Raw genomic sequence first — 25,053 nt, forward strand, 5'->3', positions numbered from 1 at the left:
TGGAGAGGTGGTGGGAAGGGGAAAATATATGAACCAGGAGGAATCAAAACCCAGAATATTCAGGGGGACATGTTTACAGAAATAAGCCAAAATTCTGGTGTACACGCTACAATCATTGTAGACGTGTCTTACTACTCACGTGAGTGGGTGGGGCTTATCTAGAAGGGGCGTGTTCGAAGATGATCCAAAAAACTGCACCAACCTGTTGGAAAACTAAGCCAACTAATGGGTGGTAAACTAATTGGACACTTATAAATCGGGGGCAAATTTAGGATATGTTCACATGGTGGCTCTTGGAAGGGACTTAAAGTGGTCGTTCACCTAAAATTCTTCTCCATTATAGCCCTTTGGACTGACAGCAGGACATTGAGGCTGGGGCCCGGGTGTCTGACACACATCAATAACCTCATAGAGTGTAGGTTACGTACCCTAATTTCAGTGGCGATTGTATCACGGACACCAAGGCAAGATTATAGGTCACTGCAGAATAGGGACAGTTTTTGGAGAATTTTAAGCTGGTAGATCACCTCAAAATCCTCTGCAAAAGCTGCCATATGGATCTACCCCAGGACTGTCTCGTCTACGGTTGTGCTGTCTAACTTTGAGAATACGGGTCCAGTCACACAGAGTTTTTTGGTGCTGATGTTGACACTGAATCCGAATCCACGTGGAAAAAAACGCCTCCCCGTAGAGTTCTGTGGGTTCCACTCACAGAAAAAAAAAGCTTCCTTCCGCCTGCAAAAACCAACGCAGTCAATGGGAGGCGGAAAATCCATGTTGCGGATTTGGGCACAGAATTGGCAAAAGCCGTGCGGAAAAACAGATAGTGGTTTATTTTCAAGGTCCATACACTATGCTGGAGGAAAAAAAAAAAAACTAAAAAGGCCTCAAACAGCTTCAAAATAAAATTTCCTAATTCCCGAAGCGAATTTTTTTTCCTCGCCAAAATACTCAGTGAGAATGGACCCCATAAGTAAATCTGCTGCACTGTCTACAGCTCCCTGTTTGGAAAAGAATAGGAAGAGGATAAAAGGAATCGTTTTTCGGTGTTTGGGTGGGGCTACATCTCTGGTCATGAGCGCTGATGCACACAAATGCTTCATCCATCCCATAATGGGGCAACCATATGGCCACAACCGTTGTGGCTTCGTCACATGAAATGATGGTTCCAAAAAATCTGGGTTTTTGCCACCATCTTGGAGTAACTTGCAACTCCCATGGTCACTTTCTTTATTTGCGATGAGTACATTAGGAGCTTTGGACACTCGTGGGACCAATATGGCAGCAGTCGGAGCGGTAGTGTGTGGCCATACAGTCTGTGAGGTTGCTACTCTGATGTGTGTGGGACCTTAAAGTGATAAACTTATTTGGACAATCATTGTAGAAGACTGTTGTGGGAAACCTAGGTTAGTTGAAGAGGAGCCACCTCGACCAGATACAAGAAAATAATCTAACCAGATTGTAAGGAAACACCAAGTCTCTCGGTAAACATACCATTGGCCGGTTAGATGCAATGTTCTTTATTATCTCCAACCCTTCACACCCAGTTATCCAATATAATTTGTCTCACCAGTTCCGCCCCCGGAAAGTCCATGATTACCACACCGACCGATCTCCGCCTGCTTCCGAATGAGGTTTTTTGATTAAGATAGTCGAGAACTCTTGGGTTGATTCTACGAGCCAGAGATTCTGGTGTGTAGAGAAGCCAGTGGACTCCTGAGCAGTAGGTCAGGTAAGCTCGTTCGGGATCTCCATTTTGAGCAACGGTTAGGTGCCTTTCTACTTCAGCCCATTTTACTGTGTCGTCGTTGACTTCATATTCATCTGATATACTCATGGGTCCAGGGTAGGGAGGACCGAAATCTGGACCTTCACCTTTTGTTGAAAAATTTTGAAGGATGACCACTTTCCCTCTTGCTTCTCCTAAAGTTGGAAGACGATCTGACCTTAGGAACCATTGCTGTCCGACCTGGTTCAAAACCTCAGCCACGCTCTGGTAAAAGCTCCTGGTGTTTTGATAGGGTTCATATTCTTCCTTTACGCGCATCAAAATAGTTTCGCTTGGATGATCTCTTAGGAAGTTCACGGTATCGGTGAGAACCTGGAGGAAGTCGGTACGCTGGTAAGACACCCCATGGAATATGGGCAACCGATTTTGGTAATGACGACACCGGATGTCCAAGAATCTTACTCCTGAATTGTATTGTTCTCTTAGGCTCCAGCTTTGACATTCAGCAAGAGAACCTCCAAAAAAAGCCATTGTGTCATGGGTTCCTGGTATCGCTAAAGCCGAGAGTGGCAGATAGTCTGGGAGGTGGGACATCCAGTCTGGCCATGTGACGGATGGTACTTCTGTACGGTCAAAGGATGGAGTCTGGTCGCCGAATGCTCCAGTAACCTGAAGGCAAATGCAATAATTCAGAGGTTATAGTAGTTATATTCTTGTACATAGGAGTAGTATTATAGTAGTTATATTCTTGTACATAGGAGCAGTATTATAGTAGTTATATTCTTGTACATAGGAGCAGTATTATAGTAGTTATATTCTTGTACATAGGAGCAGTATTATAGTAGTTATATTCTTGTACATAGGAGTAGTATTATAGTAGTTATATTCTTGTACATAGAAGGTAGTATTATAGTAGTTATATTCTTGTACATAGGAGTAGTATTATAGTAGTTATATTCTTGTACATAGGAGGTAGTATTATAGTAGTTATATTCTTGTACATAGGAGGTAGTATTATAGTAGTTATATTCTTGTACATAGGAGCAGTATTATAGTAGTTATATTCTTGTACATAGGAGGTAGTATTATAGTAGTTATATTCTTGTACATAGGAGGTAGTATTATAGTAGTTATATTCTTGTACATAGGAGGTAGTATTATAGTAGTTATATTCTTGTACATAGGAGGTAGTATTATAGTAGTTATATTCTTGTACATAGGAGGTAGTATTATAGTAGTTATATTCTTGTACATAGGAGTAGTATTATAGTAGTTATATTCTTGTACATAGGAGTAGTATTATAGTAGTTATATTCTTGTACATAGGAGGTAGTATTATAGTAGTTATATTCTTGTACATAGGAGGTAGTATTATAGTAGTTATATTCTTGTACATAGGAGGTAGTATTATAGTAGTTATATTCTTGTACATAGGAGCAGTATTATAGTAGTTATATTCTTGTACATAGGAGCAGTATTATAGTAGTTATATTCTTGTACATAGGAGGTAGTATTATAGTAGTTATATTCTTGTACATAGGAGGTAGTATTATAGTAGTTATATTCTTGTACATAGGAGCAGTATTATAGTAGTTATATTCTTGTACATAGGAGCAGTATTATAGTAGTTATATTCTTGTACATAGGAGCAGTATTATAGTAGTTATATTCTTGTACATAGGAGGTAGTATTATAGTAGTTATATTCTTGTACATAGGAGCAGTATTATAGTAGTTATATTCTTGTGCATAGGAGCAGTATTATAGTAGTTATATTCTTGTACATAGGAGTAGTATTATAGTAGTTATATTCTTGTACATAGGAGGTAGTATTATAGTAGTTATATTCTTGTACATAGGAGCAGTATTATAGTAGTTATATTCGTGTACATAGGAGGTAGTATTATAGTAGTTATATTCTTGTACATAGGAGCAGTATTATAGTAGTTATATTCTTGTACATAGGAGCAGTATTATAGTTGTTATATTCTTGTACATAGGAGTAGTATTATAGTAGTTATATTCTTGTACATAGGAGCAGTATTATAGTAGTTATATTCTTGTACATAGGAGTAGTATTATAGTAGTTATATTCTTGTACATAGGAGGTAGTATTATAGTAGTTATATTCTTGTACATAGAAGGTAGTATTATAGTAGTTATATTCTTGTACATAGGAGCAGTATTATAGTAGTTATATTCTTGTACATAGGAGCAGTATTATAGTAGTTATATTCTTGTACATAGGAGCAGTATTATAGTAGTTATATTCTTGTACATAGGAGCAGTATTATAGTAGTTATATTCTTGTACATAGGAGCAGTATTATAGTAGTTATATTCTTGTACATAGGAGCAGTATTATAGTAGTTATATTCTTGTACATAGGAGCAGTATTATAATAGTTATATTCTTGTACATAGGAGCAGTATTATAGTAGTTATATTCTTGTACATAGGAGTAGTATTATAGTAGTTATAATCTTGTACATAGGAGCAGTATTATAGTAGTTATATTCTTGTACATAGGAGCAGTATTATAATAGTTATATTCTTGTACATAGGAGCAGTATTATAGTAGTTATATTCTTGTACATAGGAGCAGTATTATAGTAGTTATATTCTTGTACATAGGAGTAGTATTATAGTAGTTATATTCTTGTACATAGGAGCAGTATTATAGTAGTTATATTCTTGTACATAGGAGTAGTATTATAGTAGTTATATTCTTGTACATAGGAGCAGTATTATAGTAGTTATATTCTTGTACATAGGAGGTAGTATTATAGTAGTTATATTCTTGTACATAGGAGTAGTATTATAGTAGTTATATTCTTGTACATAGGAGCAGTATTATAGTAGTTATATTCTTGTACATAGGGGTAGTATTATAGTAGTTATATTCTTGTACAGAGGAGGTAGTATTAAGGTGCATTCACACTACGGAACGCCAGCGTGTATCACAGCCGTACACGCCGGCGTTACAGCAGGGCTGCCGGACACTTCCCATTCATTTCTATGGGAGCCGGCATGCGAGCGCTCCCCATAGAAATGAATGGAAAAAAGCAGTCCATTCATTTCTATGGGGAGCGCTCGCATGCCGGCTCCCATAGAAATGAATGGGAAGTGTTCGGCAGCCCTGCTGTAGCGCCGGCGTGTACGGCTGTGATACACGCTGGCGTTACGTAGTGTGAATGCACCCTAATAGTAGTTATATTCCTGTACATAGGAGCAGTATTATAGTAGTTATATTCTTGTACATAGGAGCAGTATTATAGTAGTTATATTCTTGTACATAGGAGCAGTATTATAGTAGTTATATTCTTGTACAGAGGAGGTAGTATTATAGTAGTTATATTCTTGTACATAGGAGCAGTATTATAGTAGTTATATTCTTGTACATAGGAGTTAGTATTATAGTAGTTATATTCTTGTACATAGGAGCAGTATTATAGTAGTTATATTCTTGTACAGAGGAGGTAGTATTATAGTAGTTATATTCTTGTACATAGGGGTAGTATTATAGTAGTTATATTCTTGTACATAGGAGCAGTATTATAGTAGTTATATTCTTGTACATAGGAGCAGTATTATAGTAGTTATATTCTTGTACATAGGAGCAGTATTATAGTAGTTATATTCTTGTACAGAGGAGGTAGTATTATAGTAGTTATATTCTTGTACATAGGAGCAATATTATAGTAGTTATATTCTTGTACATAGGAGTAGTATTATAGTAGTTATATTCTTGTACATAGGGGTAGTATTATAGTAGTTATATTCTTGTACATAGGAGTAGTATTATAGTAGTTATATTCTTGTACATAGGAGCAGTATTATAGTAGTTATATTCTTGTACATAGGAGTAGTATTATAGTAGTTATATTCTTGTACATAGGAGCAATATTATAGTAGTTATATTCTTGTACATAGGAGTAGTATTATAGTAGTTATATTCTTGTACATAGGGGTAGTATTATAGTAGTTATATTCTTGTACATAGGAGTAGTATTATAGTAGTTATATTCTTGTACATAGGAGCAATATTATAGTAGTTATATTCTTGTACATAGGAGTAGTATTATAGTAGTTATATTCTTGTACATAGGGGTAGTATTATAGTAGTTATATTCTTGTACATAGGAGCAGTATTATAGTAGTTATATTCTTGTACATAGGAGCAGTATTATAGTAGTTATATTCTTGTACATAGGAGTAGTATTATATTAGTATAAGTGTGTCTTATAGTCCGAAAAATATGGTAGTCCTAGGAGCCCTGACAGTGTCATACACTATGTATTATAGATATATATATAGTCCTAGGAGTCCTGACAGTGTCATATACTATGTATTATAGATATATATATAGTCCTAGGAGCCCTGACAGTGTCATACACTATGTATTATAGCTATATATAGTCCTAGGAGCCCTGACAGTGTCATACACTATGTATTATAGATATATATATATATATATATATATATATATATATATATATATATATATATAGTCCTGGGAGCCCTGACAGTGTCATACACTATGTATTATAGATATATATAGTCCTAGGAGCCCTGACAGTGTCATACACTATGTATTATAGATATATAGTCCTAGGAGCCCTGACAGTGTCATACACTATGTATTATAGATATATATATAGTCCTGGGAGCCCTGACAGTGTCATACACTATGTATTATAGATATATATAGTCCTAGGAGCCCTGATAGTGTCATACACTATGTATTATAGATATATATAGTCCTAGGAGCCCGGACAGTGTCATACACTATGTATTATAGATATATAGTCATGGGAGCCCTGACAGTGTCATGCACTATGTATTATAGATATATATAGACTTAGGAGTCCTGACAGTGTCGTACACTATGTATTATAGATATATATTGTCCTAGGAGCCCTGACAGTGTCATACACTATGAATTATAGAAAGAATATGCAAATCTGTCTCCCAAGATTTAAACAGGGAGACAGTGCCTCTGTTATGCTGCCCTCTATAGCAAGCAACCCTGAACAACATGCCAGACTTCCCAGAAGCCTTTGCTGCATGATGCGAGGTTATAACCAAATCAGTTTCTCAGCTACGGACGGCACCGTTTCTGTCTCTTTGGACGTCATCAGCCCAGCCTAGAGAGAACTGATTTGGTTTAAGTGAGAGGCTGAAAGACCAGATTGTGGGGATAACGTCTATCCTTAGGGAGAGACCACCTTCTCAGGTGTGTGGAGACTTATAGCCATAGTTGCTCCACTGCCTTCCGTAGCTGAGAAACTGATTTGGTTATAACCTCGCATCATGCAGCAAAGGCTTCTGGGAAGTCGGGCATGTTGTTCAGGGTTGCTTGCTATAGAGGGCAGCATAACAGAGGCACTGTCTCCCTGTTTACATCTTGGGAGACAGATTTGCATATTCTTCCCATGTTCCTTTGCAGTGGAGCAACTATGGCTATATGTCTCCACACACCTGAGCTATGTATTATAGATATATAGTCCTGGGAGCCCTGACAGTGTCATACACTATGTATTATAGATATATATAGTCCTAGGAGCCCTGACAGTGTCATACAGTATGTATTATATATATATATATATATATATATATATATATATATATATATATATATATATATATATAGTCCTGGGAGCCCTGACAGTGTCATACACTATGTATTATAGATATATATAGTCCTAGGAGCCCTGATAGTGTCATACACTATGTATTATAGATATATAGTCCTGGGAGCCCTGACAGTGTCATACACTATGTATTATAGATATATATAGTCCTAGGAGCCCTGACAGTGTCATACACTATGTATTATAGATATATATATATATATATATATATATATATATATATATATATATATAGTCCTGGGAGCCCTGACAGTGTCATACACTATGTATTATAGATATATATAGTCCTAGGAGCCCTGATAGTGTCATACACCATGTATTATAGATATATAGTCCTGGGAGCCCTGACAGTGTCATACACTATGTATTATAGATATATATAGTCCTAGGAGCCCTGACAGTGTCATACACTATGTATATTACATATATATATATATATATATATATATATATATATATATATATATATATATATATATAGTCCTAGGAGCCCTGACAGTGTCATACACTATGTATTATAGATATATATAGTCCTAGGAGCCCTGATAGTGTCATACACTACATAGATTGTAAGCCCTCGCGGGCAGGGCCCTCTACCCCACTGTGCCAGTCAGTCATTGTTAGTATTATATCTACCTATATATTCTGTGTATTGTATGTAACCCCCAAATGTAAAGCACCATGGAATTAATGGTGCTATATAAATAATAATAATAAAATAATAATTATAGATATATATAGTCCTAGAAGCCCTGACAGTGTCATACACTATGTATTATAGATATATATATATATATATATATATATAGTCCTAGGAGCCCTGACAGTGTCATACACTATGTATTATAGATATATATAGTCCTAGGAGCCCTGACAGTGTCATACACTATGTATTATAGATATATATATAGTCCTAGGAGCCCTGACAGTGTCATACACTATGTATTATAGATATATATATATATAGTCCTAGGAGCCCTGACAGTGGCATACACTATGTATTATAGATATATATAGTCCTAGGAGCCCTGACAGTGTCATACACTATGTATTATATATATATATATATATATATATATATATATATATATATATAGTCCTAGGAGTCCTGACAGTGTCATACACTATGTATTATAGATATATATAGTCCTAGGAGTCCTGGCAGTGTCATACACTATGTATTATAGATATATAGTCCTAGGAGCCCTGACAGTGTCATACACTATGTATTATAGATATATATATATAGTCCTAGGAGCCCTGATAGTGTCATACACTATGTATTATACATATATAGTCCTAGGAGCCCTGACAGTGTCATACACTATGTATTATAGATATATATAGTCCTAGGAGCCCTGACAGTGTCATACACTATGTATTATAGATATATATATATATTTAGTCCTTGGAGCCCTGACAGTGTCATACACTATGTATTATAGATATATATAGTCCTAGGAGCCCTGACAGTGTCATACACTATGTATTATAGATATATATATAGTCCTAGGAGCCCTGACAGTGTCATACACTATGTATTATAGATATATATATAGTCCTAGGAGCCCTGACAGTGTCATACACTATGTATTATAGATATATATAGTCCTAGGAGCCCTGACAGTGTCATACACTATGTATTATAGATATATAGTCCTAGGAGTCCTGACAGTGTCATACACTATGTATTATAGATATATATATTCCTAGGAGCCCTGACAGTGTCATACACTATGTATTATATATATATATATATATATATATATATATATATATATATATATATATATATAGTCCTTGGAGCCCTGACAGTGTCATACTCTATGTATTATAGATATATATAGTCCTAGGAGCCCTGACAGTGTCATACACTATGTATTATAGATATATTTAGTCCTAGGAGCCCTGACAGTGTCATACACTATGTATTATAGATATATATATAGTCCTAAGAGCCCTGACAGTGTCATACACTATGTATTATAGATATATATAGTCCTAGGAGCCCTGACAGTGTCATACACTATGTATTATAGATATATAGTCCTAAGAGCCCTGACAGTGTCATACACTATGTATTATAGATATATATATAGTCCTAGGAGTCCTGACAGTGTCATACACTATGTATTATAGATATATATATAGTCCTAGGAGCCCTGACAGTGTCATACACTATGTATTATAGATATATATATATATATAGTCCTTGGAGCCCTGACAGTGTCATACACTATGTATTATAGATATATATAGTCCTAGGAGCCCTGACAGTGTCATACACTATGTATTATAGATATATATAGTCCTAGGAGCCCTGACAGTGTCATACACTATGTATTATAGATATATATATAGTCCTAGGAGCCCTGACAGTGTCATACACTATGTATTATAGATATATATAGTCCTAGGAGCCCTGACAGTGTCATACACTATGTATTATAGATATATAGTCCTAGGAGCCCTGACAGTGTCATACACTATGTATTATAGATATATATAGTCCTAGGAGCCCTGACAGTGTCATACACTATGTATTATAGATGTATAGTCCTAGGAGCCCTGACAGTGTCATACACTAAGTATTATAGATATATATATATAGTCCTAGGAGCCCTGACAGTGTCATACACTATGTATTATAGATATATATAGTCCTAGGAGCCCTGACAGTGTCATACACTATGTATTATAGATATATAGTCCTAGGAGCCCTGACAGTGTCATACACTATGTATTATAGATATATATATATAGTCCTAGGAGTCCTGACAGTGTCATACACTATGTATTATAGATATATATATAGTCCTAGGAGCCCTGACAGTGTCATACACTATGTATTATAGATATATATATATATATATATATATATATATATAGATATATATAGTCCTAGGAGCCCTGACAGTGTCATACACTATGTATTATAGATATATATAGTCCTAGGAGCCCTGACAGTGTCATACACTATGTATTATAGATATATATAGTCCTAGGAGCCCTGACAGTGTCATACACTATGTATTATAGATATATATATAGTCCTAGGAGCCCTGACAGTGTCATACACTATGTATTATAGATATATATAGTCCTAGGAGCCCTGACAGTGTCATACACTATGTATTATAGATATATAGTCCTAGGAGCCCTGACAGTGTCATACACTATGTATTATAGATATATAGTCCTAGGAGCCCTGACAGTGTCGTACACTATGTATTATAGATATATATAGTCCTAGGAGCCCTGACAGTGTCATACACTATGTATTATAGATATATAGTCCTAGGAGCCCTGACAGTGTCATACACTATGTATTATAGATATATATATATAGTCCTAGGAGCCCTGACAGTGTCATACACTATGTATTATAGATATATATAGTCCTTGGAGCCCTGACAGTGTCATACACTATGTATTATAGATATATATATATAGTCCTAGGAGCCCTGACAGTGTCATACACTATGTTTTATAGATATATATAGTCCTAGGAGCCCTGACAGTGTCATACACTATGTTTTATAGATATATATAGTCCTAGGAGCCCTGACAGTGTCATACACTAAGTATTATAGATATATATATAGTCCTTCGAGCCCTGACAGTGTCATACACTGTTTTAAGTCAATATAAACTCAAAATCAGAAACAAATCATCGGACCAAACTGAGCGCACCAAGAAAAAAAATTAAACTTAAGGGGTTTTCATATCTTTATTTAATCACTACCATACCACCAAGTAAGATTTAATCTGGAATATTTATCATGGGTGACTCACCAGGACGTATAGCAGAAATATCACAATGCGATCCATGACTGCAAGACGGATCTGAAATTACCAAAGAGACAATGACAGCAAACTCATCTATAGTAATGTTACTGTATAGTAATGTATATACAGGATCTGGGCTGTATGTATATACAGGTCATGGTGTAGTAGTAGTGTGTATACTGGCTCTGAGCTTTATGTACTGTATATATATGTTGCGGTGTAGTAGTAGTGTATATATTTATTCCGGGCTGTGTGTATATATGCCATGGTGTACTTATATATTATAATCTGTCTCTGTACCTGCTGTCTGGTGCCTGCTGCGTTCCGGTCACCCAGTGGAGCTTCTCACTGCTTTGTAGTTAATCCTGATGTTATCAGCAATATGTGGCTTGGGAGTGAGCAGGGGGCTGAGCCGGGGGCTGAGCGGGGGGGTGGTCAGTTAATAGTGTGACCGACAGGTGCAGATTGGTAGGTAATATCTAGAACAGAGGAGATCTTGTTCCTAGGTCTAAGAGAATGTATCTAAAAAAGATACAGACAAAGAGTCAGACATCAGCTACACGCAGAATACAGTCAATATTCCGTTTGCAAAATGTCCAAAAACTTGAAAAGTAATAATAATAATAATAAAAAGATTAATAACAACAGCCTTCTTAAAGGGATCACTTACCTGCAGCCTATTTATACCTGTTATAGGGTTCTGGTGGAGTAGACCCCGAGCTCTCAGACATGACCACTCTGAGCTCCTCTGACATCTTATAGATCTTGGTATGGTTGGGTGAGCAGTGTGTTCCATGATCCTTCTCAAGAACCAGCATGGTAACGTCTCTACAGTAGTAACTTCAGTCTGGAGATCATTCCACTACCTCCAGTTAAGACAACGGAGCCTTGATACCATCGTTTCGAATATCTCCCCCCATTCTGACTCTTCTTATCGTATATAAAAATGTATTTGCTTTGCAGCAGCTACTTGGCATTGAGTGATGTTCCTTAATTTGTTGCCATTCAGTAGGCTCAATTCTTTCTCCCTTATTTCAAGGGTCTATGATAGCTACAAGTGCCTAAAAAACCCTTAAAGGGCTGTCTTATTTCTAAACCCACGGAACTGTTAGCTCCAAAAAATGTCTGCAGCCTTCAAAGTGAACACAGTTTGGTTTTGGGAACTTCAGCACCTCCATTGATCTGGATTATACAGTGGATAGAAGGAGAAACCAATTTCTTTTGCTTATGGGCTTAAGAATAAGCAGGACATGGAGGAGGTGGAGTCAAGCAGGAGGCAGTAGATAGAAGGAACAACTTATTGCTATTGGTTATAGGTCTATCTACTGCCTCCTGCTTGTCTCCACCTTCTCCATATCCTGCCCATGCTAAAACCCATAAGAAAAAACAAATGGTTGCTCCTTGTTTCCACTTGTTCCTGCTTGGTTCCTTCTCCACCATGTTCTGCCCATGCTTAGGCCCTAACCAATAGCACTTGGTTATTTCTTCTAAGCATGAGCAGGATATGGATAAGGTGGAGCCAAACTGGAGCAAGAAGTAGATAGAAGCAACAACCCATTGGTATTGTTATGGGACTAAGGATGGTCAGGAAGTGGAGATAAGCAGGAAGATGGAGATGGAAGGACCAACCACATACTATTGGTCATGGGCCTAAGCATGGACAGGATATGGAGGAGGTGGAGCCAAGCAGAAGGAAGTAGATAGAAGAAACAACCATTTGCTATTGGTCATGGGCCTTGGTTAACCAAGCAGGAGGAAGTGGATAGAAGGAGCAAGGGAACAAAGGCCAAGACATTGGGAAAAGGGGAGTCGATTAAGTAGCAAGATCCTCAGTTGTTTTGTGATACAAGGTACAGCACCTCCTTGTGGCATCTTCTGATATCTTCCTTTACAGACATTGATAGTCACATTGGTGATTTCCCTTCTTCCCTCCATTTTTCGGTCCTTTTGTCCCTAACTAACTATAGAAGTGTCTTGATGTAGATTTTGAGGCTGAATTCTGAAAAGTCTGATAAAAATTAACTTATTTGGTTTATTTTTGAAATAACAAAAGAAATGGAAAAAACAACAATGCGTGTCCCAAGTACGATAGTACGGTAAAATTAGAAGGTTAATCTAATGCTGTACACCTGGCCGGAATCCCATAGGGAATGACGGCTGCCGAGTCTATCAGTCACTCTGTTAATAAACTATAGATATCGCCTTAAAGGGAACCTGTCATATGGAAAATATAGTACAATCTGCCGACATTGTGTTATAGAGCAGGAGGAGCTGAGCAGATCGATATATAGTTTTCTGGGAAAAGGTTCAGTATAAAATGCCATTTATCCAGTGAAATCTCTGCTCTTTTTATGGTGAGAAGTCCAGTGGGCGGTCCTAACATTGATAGCTCCGCCTCCTGGATGTCACAACCTAGAAAGAGCAGAGATTTCATTGGATAAATGACAAGTTATACTGAATCTTTCCCCACAACATAATACATCAATCTGCTCTGCTCCTCCTGCTCTATAAGATGCCATCTACAGATTGTACAGCATTTTTCATGTGATGGTCCCCTTTAAGGTGGAGAATATCTAAGATCCTCCAGTATAGAAGTTACTCAGGCTGCTGTCATGTGTTATATGGATCATATTGCAGCAGCAAATCCTGCCTGGACTGCAGATCAAGTAAGCAGAACTTTGATCGTGAGCCATGGATGCTCCAAGTTTTGGGTTGTTATGGTATTTTCAACCATAAATGGTCCGCAGAAGGGCTTATATATGTGTCCTGACCTAAGCTCTCATCCCTCTATTATCTTGGCACTTGAAGGGCTCATGGTTAGTATAATGTCAGGAAACCTTACTGGTCATGCTGAATCACAATCTAATTTACCAATAAGGTAAAACCCCACAAGAACCCGAGGAACCAAGGAGAACTTGCCAAACAGATGTTGCCCTTGGTCAAATTTGTACTTCCGTATATCAAGGTGCCATTACTGACCCAAGGCTTCTTGTACACATATTTTAGATATATGTTGGTAAATTGATGTCCTAATCCATGTTTTTGTCACTTGAGTTTTTTGGAAATCAAGATTTTCCTATAATAGTGTTAGGATATTGTGTTAGGATACACTATCCCTTGTGGGCAGTGATTCCCAGGCATTTCTTGGGGCAAAGAAGGAGAGACCACCAGGGACATCTGGACATAGATGAGTTCAGTAATACTTTTTACATGGTTTTCAGCTTATTATGCCCCTTTGCTGTAAAATTTTGTTCCACCAGAAGATCCATTTAACAGCATACAGATATGTGCTTTATGGCGGCCATGTGAACCAGAGGAAGCCATGGACTGGAGCTATTCATTTCTAGGGAGAACATTGTGGTCAGAGTCTGTGACTTGTGCAGAGAGGGGCGAGAAGGTGAACTGTGGCCACCACCTTCTCATTTCTGTGGGGGAAATTGGTGGTCATACTCTGTGGCCTGTGATAAAGTCATTGTGTATGGAACAGAGTAATTGATTTATGTCAGCTATATCCTGTGCTATTACCTGCCATTGTAATCCTGCCTGTGATGATGAGATGTCTGCTGAGAAGTGATCTCTACAGAACAAGAAGTTTCAGACTATTATGAGGTTCGGTGGAGGTTTCATAGAAAACTATACAAAAAGTCACCAAAATGGTTCTCTCTCCTGCCTGTGATGATGAGATGTCTGCTGAGAAGTGATCTCTACAGAACAGGAGGTGTCAGACTATTGTGAGGTTCGGTGGAGGTTTCATAGAAAAATAATTAAAACAACTCAACGTTGTATTGTATTTTTATTTTGCACAGTATTCAACATTTCCCATGTAGTTGAATTTGGTAGACTCACACAGTAGAAGGCCCCAGTATGTGGCCGGCTTTAGTACATAAGTTAACTCTTTAGGTGATACTAGTGTCTGTCAGGATATCTTCTCCTTTGATTGATGGTGGTTTCCATTCTCTGTTGGCCCGAAACCATGGCTCGGGTGTTAAGTTGGGGCTTTAAGAGGATAATGTAGACTTTGCGTGTGAATATACAGAAGAGTAGCCCGGCGCTGGAGGACAAAATTGCAAAGATTTCTGTTGCCACCCCCAATTTTCCCTGGGTGCTAAGATAGGCTGGGACAAAACATATCCAAACACTGAGGAACACCAACATGCAGAAAGTTATATAAGTAGCCTCATTAAAAGCCCCGGGTAGTTTCCTGGCTAAAAAAGCAACCAAGAAACATATAGTAGACAGAAATCCAAGGTAACCTAGCATAACCCAAAAACCAAGACCGTAGTTACATCGTATAACAACTTTTCCTAACTGAGTCTTCACATCATGTTCTAGAAATGGAGGATCTACTGAGAACCAGGAGCAACAAAGGGCAAACTGGATGGTAGTACAAAACACGGCAAAGAAGATGGGCCAGCGTGGTCCCATTGGTATCTTCAGGCAACCACCAGGCTGGATGGCTCGGAAGGCTAGGACGACAATAACAGTCTTGGCTAATAGACAGGAAATACAGAGGGTGAATAAGACACCAAAGGAAGCTTGTCGAATAAGGCAAATCTGGTTTCCTGGCGGAGCAAGAAGAAGAAGGGGGCAAAGGAAAGATAATGTGAGGGCAACAAGAAGGATGAAACTAAGGGTGCAATTATTAGCACGGACCAAAGGAGTCTCTCTGTACTTTATGAAAAGAAGAAGTACAAAGATGGGCAAAAACGAGCCCAAGATGGATGTACTTCCTAGGGATATTCCAAGAGGCTCCGACAAGGACAGTAATTCCACCTCACGGGGAATACATTGATCGTGTGCAGAATTTGGCCACTTTTCTTCTGGACAACGAAAGCAATCTATGGCATCTGTAAGAAAAACATTAGGATTAAAAAAAGTTCTTCAATATATATGTGAGAGATATCAGTCATGCTTTTTACCTACTGGTTTGGTTGGAAATTGATCCAATGGCACATGGAATGCAATCAAAACAGCAGTGGGGTTGACCAAGACGTGGGGCCTTCCAAAATCCGGGAGGGCATTCTTTAGAACATACAGAAATGGGAATCTAAGAAGACAGATTTGTGTCACAAAAGTTTTGGAAAAAATTTGCTTTTCTATGTGGACTTTGTGGGGTAATTAGGACATCTCTTACCTGGCTGAACTTCCCTCCCCAATGAATTGCACTGTGGTTGATGAACAGGTCTTGTCCTAAGTGGGCACCACTTTCGTAGCTTCCTACTCTTACCCAGTAAGTAACTCCAGATAGTTCTTGCCAGTTTGTTATGTCATAAATGACTGGTGCATTTCCAAGAGAGTCAAAATATAAGTCATCCCCAATGTTTCCTTTGAGCCTTACTCGACGAAGATAGAAGAAAAGCTGTCGGACATGAGAGGGTTAAATGGTATAAAGCTTGATATCTATAGATTCTACTGATTCTTAGGGTCTTCATACACTTACCTGCCAAGGGTTAAAATTGGCCATATCTGCACAATGGTTTCCAACCAAGGCCCTTCCAATTTGTCTACAGTCGGCCATATCTTTAAGAGTTTTGACTACCATAGTCACAGCCTTATAGACATTATATGTAACTCCAAGGTCCCCTATGTTTGAAAATATCTTTAGAGTACCAAGGTCTTCCCGTCCTGTACACAAGGTCTGTATTGAAGATGGTGATGGGTAAAGAGCAAATGGGAAAGTTGATGAAGAAAAGGAAAATTTTGAAGCTCCAGTCTGAGAGGAGGATGCATTGTCCATTTCTCTGGTCCACTGACAACTGAAAGCTTCCTCCCAGAATTCCTTAAAAAATGTATGATTATTAAAGTGACTAGGATGTAATCCAAAGACAAACTCTCTGAATCCAGGGGCAGCCCCATTACGAAGAACAAGTCCAAGAGTCCCTCCTAAAAATTTGGAGAGTTGAGAAGTTACGAGACGTGGAGATGAAGACCATAAATCAGTGGTCAACCAGATTCTATCTCTAGTATCCCCATTGTAGGCAAGTTCCAACAAAACAGGGTTTAGATAGGCTTCGAGGGAAAAGACAACCACCACAAGGGCGGTTGACTGTCTGATAATGGTTGATACCCATCTCACATCTTCTGTTGAAGACTCTGAAGGAAGATTCTCCCAGAAGGCTAGGCACACTCTCGAAGACTCCATCTCTTCAAGAAAACTTTGACTCAATGCAGAACTGGTGGCTTGGGACAAGACACCCACCCAAGACCAGCCAAACTCTTCAAGCAGTCTAACAATGCCTTTCGCCTGGGAAGACAATGTAGGGGCAACACTGAGTGATGTAGGGAAAAAGAACCTATTGCTGAGACTGGCTGGAGGCATGAAGTAATTGATCTACAAGGTAAGAAGATGACAATATTAGATAATGATTGTGATGGAACCTTTCTATTCATTTATTTGATATTTTTGAGCTGGTAGTAATAAGCACACAAGTGAACCAAGGCTTGAAAACACAGTAGTGTTCCAGTTATTGGCAAGACCTTCTCGGTCCTCCATTAGATGTCCTGATCATTTGGCATTTTGTAGGTCTTTGGTCATGGTGTGACATGGTTGGGGGACCACTGATTGATCTTCAGTACTTACTATCCCTAGTTTTATACTGGGTAGATTGTTAGAACATAAGATCCATCACTGGTCATGGCAAAAGAAGATGCCATGTTGATTTGTTTTTGGGCAGTGAGCTAGTTATGTTATTTAGGTTTATGTAAACAGAACTGCACATTTTTGTATGAAGTTAAACGTAATAGTGGCCCAAGAAAGGGTACATAGTGTATAACGGACCCCCTGAGTTAGTCCTTAAAGTTTATTTCCTCACCTGTGGGTAATTGTAGAGTCCTAAAATGTTGGCCACACTCAAAGCTGCTTCTCCACCTGCATCTCCCAGCACTGCGGTCAATCTCGATGGTAGACCTAGACAATGATAATTCATTGGTCCTCCTTGACCACCAGAAAGGAGCCATGATGTTCCCCCCACTGCTCCTTTAGCTTCACTACATGAGTCCATGACTGCTGCCCCTAGTGTCAAGTTCGGTAACATCCCAGGAGTCCTGTTCGCTTCCTCCACTGCAAAGAGAAAGGCAAGAATCCAGCGGAAGGAACGGAAGTTGAACCTGGTATGGAATGAATATATGAAGAACTCAGTATACAGCCTAACCAGTAGATGTATATTATAGGTATACAGGGCAAAGAAGACAAGGTCATTAGGGTATAACAGTTATAACTTGCCAATGACACGTTGAGACTTGGGGTACAGGACGACAAACTGACACTTGGGGTGTAGGACACTGACACTTGGGGTGACAATAAAAGAAATTACCGACTGATGAGATTTAGGTACACAAGTAAGAGTCACTAAAGACAGAGAAGATGAGCAGCATGCATGGTCTCCAGCATAGGGACCTTGTTGCCCTCACCGTTGGCAGGAATGAGATCTTGGCGGCCTGGTGAAGATCTCTGGTTGTGTCCCTGGACTGAGATGCAAAGGAAATATTCCACCCAGGAGAACATCTCCCTCTTGGATGTACCCAGTCACCGCCTGTTGTTGTAGGACACATTCTGATTTCAAGGACAGTGGCCAGGAGAGAACCAGAAATAGAATTAGAGCAACACTCCTCATGGTCCAGATGTATAGATAATGAGACGGGTTAGTCCACTTCATCTGAGACAGAGTAGGCAGAAAGTAGTGAAGAAAGGTCTACAACACAACGTAAGATCTGAATCTCTAGAGCTGAGGTCTACGACACAACGTAAGATCTGAATCTCTAGAGCTGAGGTCTACGACACAACATAAGAGCTGAATCTCTAGAGCTGAGGTTTACGACACAACGTAAGATCTGAATCTCTAGAGCTGAGGTTTACGACACAACGTATAAGCTGAATCTCTAGAGCTGAGGTCTACGACACAACGTATAAGCTGAATCTCTAGAGCTGAGGTCTACAACACAATCAAAGATCTGAATCTCTAGAGCTGCGGTCTACAACACAACGTAAGATCTGAATCTCTAGAGCTGAGGTCTACAACACAACCCTATCACCTGGTGAGTCAGGCTCGTGAGCAGTAATGATGTGGATAACAGAATCTCTCTCTATATATATATTTGTGATCTTAGACTGTACGATCTCAGATTATCAACCCCAGAGGCTTTGAGTGCACTAGGGACCACAAGAATGGTAGAGATGAATACACAGACAATTATCTCAATATTCTGAGCTTTCTTAAAGGAGCGGTAACAGAGATAATATGGATAGTCAGTCCTTTCATTCATGTGCTTAGTGTTACTATGTTATGCTCCGAGCATCGTATTGACCGTCATCATTTTATATAGAATAAAAAAAGTTATGACTCTCAAAATATAGTCTCACTAAAATAAATTATTTTTGGCACATAAATAAAAGTAGTTCAACATAAAACCTAATATAAACTTATCACCATAATTGTATAGGCCGGCAGAGTAAGGCTAAGGCCCCACGGGACGACAAGCAGCGCTAAAATATAGAAGATAAAGGTGCCAAAATTTACTTGTTTTTGCCATTCACCTAAGAAAGATTTAATAAGTGTTGGGTTAGGGGTCACAGTGATCACAGACGCAATCGGGCCCTGAAGCCGAAGGGCCCCACAGGTCACCTTCAATAGGCTAGGGCTGGATAAACTTCTATGATCTCCTTTCTGATTTCCGTTGATGGCTGGCAGTCTGTACCATGTAAATTTATTACCCCTGTCCTTGGGTACACTGGAGGGAGAAGATTTAAGATACACAGCATGCCACAGTCAGAAAAGGAGAAACTCTTTAATGGGAAAATTATAAGTTGGTCAGCTCAGCAGCACATAGTCAAGGAGAGAGGCTGTGGCACAAAAGGGGGCATGATTACTATGTGGCGGGGCTCCGAAGGCCTTAGTCTATGAAGGGTAAGATGAGGGTGCTGGAAAAGACACTCATAATAATAATAATAATAATAATAATAATAATACATTTTATTTCTATAGCGCCAACCTATTCCGCAGCGCTGTACAATTTGTAGGGTTCAAGTACAGACAGGAAGATACATTACAAAGAAATAGTCACCTCACACAATGGGACTGAGGGCCCTGCTCGCAAGAGCTTACAATCTATGAGGTAGAGGGGGTGACACAAGAGGTAGCAGGGGCGGCATTACTTATACAGAGGTCAGACACTTTTCTAATAGAGGTGACTGTCATTACATAAACATAAGACTTTATGAGCCGTCAACAGTCGTGTCCTGTAACATGTGGATGGAGCTTGGACCTATGGAGCTAGCATGAGATGACATCATATCATGTGGGGAAATGTTGGAGCGGGGACAGAGGAGGGTTAAGGGTTTACGTTAGACATTGTGATAGGCCTGTCTGAAAAGATGCGTCTTTAGTTTGCGTTTGAAACTGTAGAAATTGGGAGTTAATCTGATTGTCCGGGGTAGAGCATTCCAGAGAAGTGGTGCAGCTCGGGAGAAGTCTTGTATACGAGCGCGGGAGGTTCTGATAATAGAGGATGTAAGTGTTAGGTCATTGAGTGAATGGAGAACACGGGTTGGGCGGTAGACAGAGATGAGGGAGGAAATGTAGGGAGGGGTGGCATTATGGAGAGCCTTGTGGATGAGAGTGATAACTTTATATTTTATTCTATAATGAATAGGCAGCCAATGTAACGACTGGCACAGACCAGAGGAATCGCTGTAGCGTCTAGCCTGATAGATGAGCCTGGCCGCTGCATTCAGAATAGATTGTAGAGGGGAGAGTTTAGTGAGGGGAAGACCGATTAGTAAGGAGTTACAGTAGTCAAGGCGAGAATGAATCAGAGAGACAATAAGTGTCTTTAGTGTATCTCTGGTAAGGAAAGGGTGTATTCTGGAGATGTTTTTGAGGTGGAGGTGACATGAACATGCAAGTGATTCAACATGAGGGGTGAAGGAAAGGTCTGCATCAAACATGACCCCGTAGCAGCGGGCCTACTGCCTAGGAGTTATAGTAAGGCCTGAGACTGCAATGGATATATCAGGGACAGATCTATTAGATGGTGGAAACAGTAGTAGTTCAGTCTTGGAGAGATTTAGTTTCAGATAGAGAGAGGACATGATATTAGAGACAGCAGAGAGACAGTCACTGGTGTTCTGTATGAGTGCAGGGGTGATGTCCCGGGAAGATGTGTATAATTGGGTGTCATCAGCATAAAGATGGTACCTGAAGCCAAATCTGGCAATGGTTTGTCCAATGGGGGCTGTGTAGAGAGAAAAGAGGAGGGGGCCTAGGACCGAGCCCTGAGGAACCCCAACAGCAAGGGAAAGAGGGGAGGAAACAGAATGATACACTGAAAGTGCGGTCTGAGAGATAAGAGGAGAACCAGGAGAGCGCAGTGTCATTGAGGCCAACTGAGCGGAGCATAGTGAGGAGGAGATGATGGTCAACAGTATCAAAAGCTGCAGAGAGGTCCAGAAGAATAAGAAGAGAGAAGTCGCCATTGGATTTAGCCATTAGGAGATCATTGGAGACTTTTGTGAGAGCCGTTTCAGTAGAGTGCAGAGCGCGGAAACCAGATTGTAAGGGGTCAAGCAGAGAGTTAGCAGAGAGATAGCGGATTAAACGAGAATAGACCAGGCGTTCCAAGAGTTTAGAGGTGAAGGGGAGGTTAGAGACAGGTCGATAGTTAGCAGCACAGGACGGGTCCAGAGAGGGTTTTTTCAATAGCGGGGTTATAACAGCATGCTTGAAGGAGGATGGGAAGATTCCAGAAGAGAGAGAGAGGTTAAATATTTTAGTAAGGTAAGTCGTGACAGAAGACGACAGAGATTGGAGAAGGTGTGAGGGGAAGAGGTCACTACTGCAGGTTGTAGGGCGAGATGAAGAAAGTAGTTGGGAGACTTCCTCTTCTGTAACAAGTTCAAAAGATGAGAATGGATAGTCTGAAGTGCGGTTGTTGAGGGGGTCGGTACTATGGTAGGTGGTGGGATCAATGCCACCTGGGGCATGGGCAGTTATTTCCTGACGGATCTTATCAATTTTAGCATGGAAATACGTGGCCAGGTCATCAGCACTAAGGACTGTGAATGGCGTCTGCACCTTGGGTGTGAGTAAGGAGTGAAAAGTTTCAAAAAGCCTTTTAGGGTTGCTGGAGAGAGAAGAGATGAGGGCGGTGAAGTAGTCTTGTTTGGCGAGGTAAAGGGCAGAACTATATGTTTTAAGCATAAATTTGAAGTGGAGGAAATCTGCAGGTGAGCGTGATTTTCTCGAGAGATGTTCGGCAGACCTAGAGCACCGTTGAAGAAATCGTGTCTGTGGCGTGTGCTAGGGCTGCTGCCTCCTACGTGGGACTTTATGAGTGGAGGGGGGAGCAACCTCATCCAATGCATTTTTAAGGGTTTCATTATAGTGACTGGTGGCCAGATTGGGACAGGAGATTGAGGAGATGGGGGACAGAGAGGGCTGTAGAGTATCTGAGAGGTGCTGGGTATCGATAGCACGCAAGTTCCTATATGTGTTGGGTAGGTGTATCTTGTGAAGGGGAGAGGACAATTAGGGTGAGAGACAGAAGGTTATGATCAGAGAGGGGCAGAGAAGAGTTAGTAAATTTAGAAACTGTGAGGAGTCGATGGAAGACAAAATCAATCGTTTTTCCACCTACATGTGTGGCAGAAGAAGGACATTGTGAAAGACCAAGAGAAGTGGTTAATGAGAGAAACTGTGAGGCAGCTGGGGAGTGAGGGGTGTCAATAGGGATGTTAATAGGGATGTTATGTAATTAATTGCTGCTGCTACACTGTGCTCTTTAAACAGTGCTAGGCTTTTAGATAAGAGGCTACAAGTACACAGAAAGAAGCAATAAATCATTGACCCAGCCAGTAGCAATCTCCTCTTCCACCCTCCCTTCTCTGTATTTTCTTGGTTCAGATTGGGATTTGAGATTCATTTTGGGTGTACTAAAATGGCTGAAATTGCTAAAATTATCAGACCCCAAAGTCTAATAATCAGAGACTGGGGGGAGGAAACCAACATAAAAAACACTGTTACTTACCTATTTCCGGCTCCGCTGCACCTCCTCGGTGGTGTTGGCCATCTTCAATGACTCCCGGGATCTCACATGGCCTGGGTTGCAGGTCCCAGTCATGTGACGTCATGGACGTCACACAACTACGCCCGAAGCCTGCCCGGAGAGGTAAGTAAGTATTCTCTTACCTCTCCCAGGCCTTCAATCATTTTACTTGGGGGTCTGAAAAGGAATTAGGAATCCCAGTGGATACTGCTTACATGGTTTTATTTTTTTATATTATTTGTTCATGTATATTTTACACCATTATGTATGTTTAGCAGCTTCCCGTATGTGTTCCCTGTTTAGTTTAGTCCACTGTGTTTGGTTACCCCTCTGTTTTAGAGTATATGGGGAAGGTAGCTCGGAAGAAGCAGTGGTGCGGACCCAACCCGTGAGAGACAAGGACAGAAATCTTGGAGCAAAACCACTCTATTTAAAATAAGTAAGCCACACGAATTAACCAAGACAACTCTGTACCGTACACAAGGCTCTCAGGGTCAGGGCAGACCCAGCCACTTCCTCTCCTCCCTGGATCTGCCCTGAAGTGCAGACTCTGCAATCTTTTATGGCCCAGTAACAAGCCTAAGACCCGCACCTGGGCTGCAGCTTATTCAAGATCCAAGCTGGACCACAAATATGTTAGGAATCTAGGGGAGATATACCGGGACTCCAGCACTCTGCCTGCACCTTCTCACATATTCATCCCCTTTGTTCGGACCTGTAGGGACGGACACTCTTAGCCATCATACAATGGGTCTTGGACAGGGTATCAGCATTCCCCTGCATTTCGCATGCCCTGTGTTCCACAGCAAATTTAAAATTTTGCAGGGTCAGAAACCATCTGGTGACTCTCCTTGGCGCAGCACATCCATGTCAGAGGGGAGTGATCAGTCATCAGCTTACAGTGTCAGCCCAATAGTTTGTCCATTGTATAGTTCAGGGTCAACTAGATCATGGTGCACCAAGGCTACCAGGCTCCCGGAGTCCAGGAGAGCTAGTACAGCACGCCCAGCCACAGTCACATTGCACAACAGTGGTTCAGTTGCAGTTTCTGCTGAACAAACGGATTTTGCAAATAGGAACACCCGCCTGGAACTGCTGCACTCCATGGGCTCAGTCGTCAGGGGACAGTATACAGCAACATGACCCAGTTCATGGCACCGCCAACATCTGACACAGTATGGGTCTACATTTTGAGACTGGGTTTTAAAGTTCACAGTCCCCGCTGCCTATTCCCACTCTGAACGTCCTCCCATTGTAGGTCCCACTTGTCCCACCCAGCGCTAAATCTTATGTGGAAGCCACCTGTTGTACTTGTCCAGTATAACTCTCTCCACCATCCACGGGACTGTTAGCTCCAAAAAATGTCTGTAGGCTTCAAAGTGAACACAATTTGGTTTTGGGAACTTCAGCACCTCCATTGATCCTGATTATGCAGTTTTATTTATATCAGTTGCTATTTGTCAAGGGCAGGGCTTGGTAGAGACGGAGCCAAGCAGGAGGAAGTGGATCGAAGGAGAAATCAATTTCTTTTGCTTATGGGCTTAAGAATAAGCAGGACATGGAGGAGGTGGAGTCAAGCAGGAGGCAGTAGATGAAAGGAACAACTTATTGCTATTGGTTATAGGTCTATCTACTGCCTCCTGCTTGTCTCCACCTTCTCCATATCCTGCCCATGCTAAAACCTATAAGCAAAAGCAAATGGTTGCTCCTTTTATCTACTTTCTCCTGCTTGGTTCCTTCTCCACCATGTTCTGCCCATGCTTAGGCCCTAACCAACAGCACTTGGTTGTTTCTTCTAAGCATGGGCAAGATATGGATAAGGTGGGGCCAAACTGGAGCAAGAAG

At 40.2% G+C, this 25,053-nt stretch overlaps 3 protein-coding genes across 3 annotated transcripts in view; 1 reads left to right on the plus strand and 2 right to left on the minus strand.

The window, feature by feature from the left end:
- Window positions 1-25,053, plus strand: part of KDM6B (lysine demethylase 6B) — a 456,451-nt gene that overhangs the window by 247,172 nt on the left and 184,226 nt on the right. The window lies entirely within an intron of this gene.
- Window positions 1,487-11,498, minus strand: LOC142204689 (1-phosphatidylinositol phosphodiesterase-like). Its single transcript, XM_075275995.1, has 3 exons — window positions 11,470-11,498; window positions 11,176-11,226; window positions 1,487-2,398 (listed from the first exon to the last, which is right to left on the minus strand). The coding sequence occupies exons 2-3, from the start codon at window positions 11,209-11,211 to the stop codon at window positions 1,538-1,540; spliced, it is 897 nt and encodes a 298-aa protein (XP_075132096.1). The 5' UTR covers window positions 11,212-11,226; window positions 11,470-11,498; the 3' UTR covers window positions 1,487-1,537.
- LOC142204395 (vomeronasal type-2 receptor 26-like) lies at window positions 15,076-18,673 on the minus strand. Its single transcript, XM_075275707.1, has 7 exons — window positions 18,580-18,673; window positions 17,982-18,229; window positions 17,246-17,500; window positions 16,610-16,807; window positions 16,304-16,528; window positions 16,093-16,216; window positions 15,076-16,016 (listed from the first exon to the last, which is right to left on the minus strand). The coding sequence occupies exons 1-7, from the start codon at window positions 18,671-18,673 to the stop codon at window positions 15,076-15,078; spliced, it is 2,085 nt and encodes a 694-aa protein (XP_075131808.1).

This window comes from Leptodactylus fuscus, chromosome 5 (assembly GCF_031893055.1).
Source record: "Leptodactylus fuscus isolate aLepFus1 chromosome 5, aLepFus1.hap2, whole genome shotgun sequence".
Lineage (NCBI taxonomy): Eukaryota > Metazoa > Chordata > Amphibia > Anura > Leptodactylidae > Leptodactylus > Leptodactylus fuscus.

Bases quoted from the DNA above. Each gene is read 5' to 3' on its own strand.
- LOC142204689 (XM_075275995.1), bottom strand. From the start codon at position 11,211: ATGGATCGCATTGTGATATTTCTGCTATACGTCCTG. The intron at 2,399-11,175 runs GTGAGTCACCCA...ATTTGCCTTCAG, and splicing joins TATTTCTGCTATACGTCCTG to GTTACTGGAGCATTCGGCGA.
- LOC142204395 (XM_075275707.1), bottom strand. From the start codon at position 18,673: ATGTTCTCCTGGGTGGAATATTTCCTTTGCATCTCAGTCCAGGGACAC. The intron at 17,501-17,981 runs GTGAGGAAATAA...CTTACCTTGTAG, and splicing joins GACTCTACAATTACCCACAG to ATCAATTACTTCATGCCTCC. The intron at 16,017-16,092 runs GTAGGTAAAAAG...TTTTTCTTACAG, and splicing joins ATCAATTTCCAACCAAACCA to ATGCCATAGATTGCTTTCGT.